The sequence below is a fragment of the Phalangium opilio genome, unplaced genomic scaffold (genome assembly GCF_054372755.1).
Source record: "Phalangium opilio isolate 3A_F unplaced genomic scaffold, DU_Popi_V2 ptg000039l_2, whole genome shotgun sequence".
NCBI lineage: Eukaryota > Metazoa > Arthropoda > Arachnida > Opiliones > Phalangiidae > Phalangium > Phalangium opilio.
The window spans coordinates 721338-727436 of NW_028324163.1; the positions used below are offsets into that span (position 1 = coordinate 721338).

General features: G+C 40.6%; 1 protein-coding gene across 1 annotated transcript; it reads right to left on the reverse strand.

Annotated features, from left to right (window-relative positions):
• Window positions 1–1011: 1011 nt before the first annotated feature.
• On the reverse strand, window positions 1012–5604 carry LOC149680178 (uncharacterized). Its single transcript, XM_089834555.1, has 3 exons — window positions 5137–5604; window positions 4992–5068; window positions 1012–1149 (listed from the first exon to the last, which is right to left on the reverse strand). The coding sequence occupies exons 1-2, from the start codon at window positions 5602–5604 to the stop codon at window positions 5054–5056; spliced, it is 483 nt and encodes a 160-aa protein (XP_089690681.1). The 3' UTR covers window positions 1012–1149; window positions 4992–5053.
• Window positions 5605–6099: the final 495 nt, after the last annotated feature.

The window sequence follows — 6099 nt, forward strand, 5'->3', positions numbered from 1 at the left end:
AAATCAATTAACAAATAGCTATAGGGTTCTCTAGTGGCTAGTCTGTACGCCTCCGTAATACGCTTCGGGTTATCTGGACTTATTTGTTGCGCCAAATATCTAATAGAGGCGACATCTCGAGGATTTTTCATTATTATAAAATAGGAAGAGTTTTGAGAAATTATCCGCGATTGGCTACCCTTGGGAAACAGTTGTTGAGTAATAATAATAACCGTATACCCTAAATGATGCGATGTCACGCACACTAAATCGGCAATATGAGTTTGTTTAAATAATTGGCTAGCTAAGTCGTCTAGTATCAAGTAGGAGTCGCGATTCATTTCCCAAAAGTCCGGATCCGCCGTTGGCAAGCCTTGAATAAATTGAATTCCCGGAATCAATTGTTTCAATTTTTCGTAGTTTGGCTGCCAGGCGGCGTAGCAATAAATAACCTTTTTATGCGGTGGGTCAAACATAAGCTGATGATTTTGCAATAAGTTACTTAAAAGAAAACTCTTCCCCGCTTGCGTTGGCCCCACGATTAGAAACTGGGCGGGTGTTTGGAACTTTAAAGAATGCGAGACTGACTCGGTTGGATTCATCTTGATTAATAAACATTTTTATTTTAATTAACAGTTTATATATATAATATACATAATCAAAAATACAATTAACCCAAAACCCAAAGACCCTTAATAAACACAAATTAGAAAATATTTAAACAAAATAAACGAAACCCTTTTACCCAAAAAATTCCCCTATTTAGTAATTGTTTTTTTAAAAAGTTTCTCTTCTAATTCCAGACAACGCTGGCGGAAGCGTTGGGCGTTGAGGAGGTTAAAGTTGACGCGTGACTCGGAGGGTAGTTGGTACACACGCACTACAGAAGAAAACACGACGGATTTATGCGCACGCGCACTTTTTCGTTTCCCGACCGCTCGTTGTTGGTGGCTGGGCATGTTTGGATTAGAGGCTCGCAAACATCCTCGCCCTCGCTGGTCGGGAAGTCCGGAACCCCCTGACGCAGTGGTTTATTGTTGCACGGTTTTTTGGAAACCATCGGACACGATGGGCTGTGTTTCCGATGTTCCCTCGATGGATGGTCCGTGCAACGCCACTGGTACAAGGCGATGCCGCAAAAGGCGCAGCGCGTCGTCTGTGTTTCTACATCTGCAAGATAGAAACCGTCTTTGGCCAGGGCTTCGATAGGAACGCAAGATTCCCACAAGCCCTCAAAAGTATGTCTTCGCCTAGCCTCGTAATTCATGCGAAAGAGATGCTGAAGCGGGTGTTGCCTCTTTGAAACCGTAGGGTCGACTGGTTGTCAAATCGGCGTTCAACAATCTCTTATTCGAGGTTTGGCGAAATCTTTTGGTGATTTTAACGGCCTCTAGCTGCAGCTTGTATTTATCCCGTTTAAAATTAAAAGGGACATTGACTGTAACTTCCTTTTCCGGATTCATCGCTACACTTTCAAAGGTTTCAAAGTCAAGTTTTTCAAGATTTTCTCGATTTAACGTCAACCCTTTAATTTTCTTGACTTCTTTTCCTTTGCTAGTGCGAAACGAGTAACTTTTGGCACCGGTACTACAAAAGGAAGTTATATAATCACCGCCGAGTTCGTCCGCCCAGCAACCAATATGATTGCCAGTTGGAATGTCAAACTTTCCCGGTAGATGGCGGTAGATTATCGAGTCGGTGTCACAATACAAAGCTGCGCGGTCTAATTGAAGCAGCATCTTGTTCAATTCGAGTCGCCCGTAGCAAGAAACAAAGCTCCCCACAATGGCCGACCCCAGTTTGTAGTCTAGAATGTAATCGCTTTTGGCTTTGTACGATAAGAGAGCGATCGACTCCGTAACTGGCCGTAAGTCGACTAATTCCAGAGTGTAATCGCTCGCGTATCGTATCAGTTCGTAATAATTGTTGATAAAGATGCTGCGAATCTTTCCCGTATTCAGAGCCATGCGACCCCAAAGAGAATTTAAATTAATTTTAGCGATATTACGCAGGGAAGGATTTGATTGAATATCCGCCATGGTCAGAGAAAGCTTTTCATTCTTGTTCATATCGGCGATATACGCCTCTTTTTGCAGAGGCGTTTGCGCGTGAGCGGGAAATCCGGAATTCTTCACTTTCAAGGCGATAAAATCAGTCATGTACTGGGCAAAGAAATATTCCGTTTTTGGATAATGGTACACCTCGAATATATCGAGGAGTTTATAACCATGTTCCATAGCGGCATAGACTTCGACCGTTGGCCAGACTGATTCGAAAGCCCGTTCATTAACAGTGTGATCGCAGATTTCCGCTCGCAATTCTAGGCACGTGCGACAGAGGGCGTAGGCTAATTTACCACCGCTGCGAAAGGGAATTAAGGGGATGTGGAGATCTTGAGGGGCCAACAGACGACAACTCATAACGCCAAAATACCACCCTGGCGATTTGTCAAAATCTCTGTTATAGATTATGGGGTGGCCGCTAGGGTACGGACAATCGCGACAAACTTTCGGGTACAAAGAAATAATGTCCTTGTAGAAAATTTTCTCCTCACCTTGCACGTGGCAGTTAAGAACAAAATTTTCCGTTCGTCCCCCATAGAGAGCGCTACGGGCTGATATTTGAGGTCGAAAAGTTAAACTTTTGCAGAAAGCCTTTGCTTCGGCGTTTTCTTTTAAAAGCTTAGCAAATTGACACTCAAAAATCGAGGTATATTCATACCCGACCATCTTCTCTTTAATAAACAGCTCTCTATCTAGAGTCCGTTCGTACAGAAATCTGTTGCTGGCTTTGAGTTGGGTATTGTAGGCATTAAGTTTTTGACATGGACAACCGTGAAAGTAGCAACCGTGGAAATCGTAGATTTTGGGCGGAGTTTCGCTATAGCCGTCGACTAAATAGCGCCCCACCCGATATTCACCCCCATAGCTTAAAGCCGTTCGCAATTTTATATCTTCCGTTTTCTCCACCCAAGCGAGATATTTTAAGCTAATCTGACTGTGATTAAATTTTGCGTTATAGCCGTTAGAAGGAACAATACCCATGCTGTAAGGTTTATAGTAATTGTTAAGATAAATAGTGGTTAAAGCACCCGCCAAAGTAATATTTTTTAAGCAAAAAGGGTCTAATTTTGTTAGATCTACGTAAATTTTTCTAAAAGCTTCGACGCCTTGTCTTAGGACTTTGACGTCTTGAATGCAATATTTAATAAGCTCCTCTTTGATGTTGTAAATAGATCCTTCCATTGACGCGTACCAAGCTTGAAAATCTCGATAATCATTGGCCTTCATTTGAGCTACGTTAAAGTACGAAGCTTCAGGGATGACACCAATGTAATTAAGATTTTCTTCGGTATGAAAATCAAATGGAAAGAATCCTTTCGCCACATCGCCGAGGCTAAACATGCTGGTGAAATTACGCAGAGGTTGACTAATGTAATTAAAGCTATCGAGGAATCTAATTTGCGGACCCTCGAGATGAATCATTAAAATTTTACTACCGTCAAAAATAACGGCAGGGGTGACGTGTCTATGGACTAAAGCGTTAAGAATTAAGAAGTTATCAAAAGCTTTCGCGTAATGAGCTACGACTTGAGTGTTAGTAAAGCGCGGTTGGTACGTCTTACGTTTCTGTCCAGTCAAAACTACCTGCTCTACGCTAAATAAATAATTTAAAAATTGCTCGACGCAATTGGCGCCGTAAAAAATTTTAGTTTCAAAGCCAGCTTCAGTCTCTACGTCGCAAACTAGTAAAATGGGGACGTGGATATTATTTCTAAGAATAGTCTCAATGTCGTAATAAATAAACCGCGAGGCTTTCATTTTGGTTTCCAAAGGCATAACAAAATGTTCACCTGGCGGATGGACTATTTTACACTGAGAGCATTTGGGATTGCAGTCGTGATCGTCACCCATCAGTCGCCCACATTCTAAACATCGTTTTTGGCTCGCGCAGGTGCCATTAAGTAAATGAGTTTCGTAGCAGGGGCCCGGGAAAAAGTAGCGGTGGCATTCGTCGCAACGTTTTAAAACGTCCTCGTTGGTTAAATGAAAAGCTTCTCCTTGACACCGAAAACATATATAGGGTTTTGTATCCTCGGGGCATTTATGCTCTTTTAACAATTCACGTTTGTAAAACGATTTCAAGCATAAATCGCAAGAGGTACAACCCCCCATCATGCCGTGCCAAGTTTTCGCGGGGTGGATATGGTCGCCAATTTTTAATAAATAGATAAATTTAGGAGCTTGGGGGCCTTTGAAAAATATGGTAAAATTATTCGCAGCATCAACGATTACGATTCGATAATGGGGAACTAAATAATTTTGAAATTTTTGAATATCTTCTAGAGTAACAAAACCTTCGGGGACTCCGGCTTTCCTGTGCAAGATTTTTGCAATATTACCTTGAAGAGTGCTATTGCGTCTCAGTTTGTCAAAATTGTTCCGGTTAAATGGCTGACCTTGCTTTTTTTGACGATAAAAATTGCGATCGGCCAGCTCTTTACCCAAAACTAAACTCCGAGCAAAACAAAGGTTATCATTATTCTCCATAAAAATAAATTGGTTATTTTGTTTAACGAAATAATCCAAATTAACCAAAGTTCTATTTTTTATGGACTTATAATAAACTCCTATATTCGCGTCGAGGTTTAAAAAAATAATGTCAAACTGAAAATCTTCCCCATTAAAGACAAAGTCCCGACTAGATTGCGTTACTCTATAGATGGTTCGCATAATTCGCTTACTGGTGAATTTGTCAATTTTTATAAATTTAATATTAACAGGGGTCGTCAATCCGGGGGAGCTTAAAACAAATCGAACCCGATTATACCCGGGATTCTCGGTTACTAATTTACGTATAACTTCGTCGAGAATTTTTCGAAAAATTCGAAAAAAATCTCGCGTTGGAATGTCTTCCAGATTTTTGAAAGCTATACGCAAATCGATTTGTTTACAATGCCACTTGCGACTTGTTTTGTCAATCTGCCGCTCAATTGTGTAGTACCGGTTTACCTGTGCGTGTTCATCTCTGTCGCTACCCTCCGAGTCACTCCCGCTGCTGCCGCTGCTCGAACTCATTTTTTGAATCTCTATCAGAAATAATAAAAAATTGGAACAAAATTTTGGTTTGTAAATTTATTGTTAAGAAGATACGTACTTTGCTAGGCGGCTGCTGAGCGGCTTCTGCGTCGTTCTTCACGTCGTCCACCAAGCGATGGAAAGCGTTAAGAAGTTTGATGGCGTCTTTGTTTTTAGCGTCAACGACTCTTTTTAGCCGCTTATGTCTACACTCCCACAGTTTGTCCGCCTGGGCGTCTTTTATATCTTTAAATTTATAGATACTGATGTCTATGTAGAAATCCCCCTTTCGCGGGGGGATTTTAGTTTCGAAATATTGCCCGTCGCTTCTCAAGCGATAGGACCCCTCAACCCCGTTGACGCCGACAACGTGTTTCTGCAACACGTCCTGGACAAACTCCTCGTCGTCAGAATCGAGGAGGATCTCAACGGGGTCGGGTTTTACAAATTGACTCAGCGTTCGTTGACCGTTGCTGGATCCTTGTCGATTATTAGGAGAAGACGGTGGAGATTCAAACATAGATTGAGACTCTTGGTACTTGTTCATGGCTGGATCGACTGTGAGAATCCAATACCAATGCTCAAGCTTTTATACCCAAAATCTCAGGGCCATTTTTTTTTAGAATACAGGCTTAGACATGGTTTTTTTTATTAAGAGTTTAAAAAATATAATTATGTCTGATACGCTATTTTTAATTTGACCTAAAAAACATTTTTTTATTGTGGAGTTGGTACTAAAGATTATAGAAGACATTAGGATATCTATCTATATAAAAAATACCTCTATAGTTTAATATTAATATACATTTATTTAGATTTAAATCATGTCAAAAAAACAATTTCCGTCCCTCCCAAAGTAATTAGTTTTAACCTTCACTAATAAATTGTTTTTCTTATATAAAGCGATCTCGTGAGAATTATTCAAATTATTCGAAACACGCCTAAACAAGCTTTTGCATACGAATAATATTTGTCCCCTTAGGCATTTATCAAAGTAACTTCTTTTTAACCTTCGCTAAAGGGTTTTTTATATAACACGATC

Excerpts from the sequence above, each read along its gene's own strand:
- LOC149680178 (XM_089834555.1), bottom strand. The coding sequence starts at position 5,604 with ATGAACAAGTACCAAGAGTCTCAATCTATGTTTGAATCTCCACCGTCT.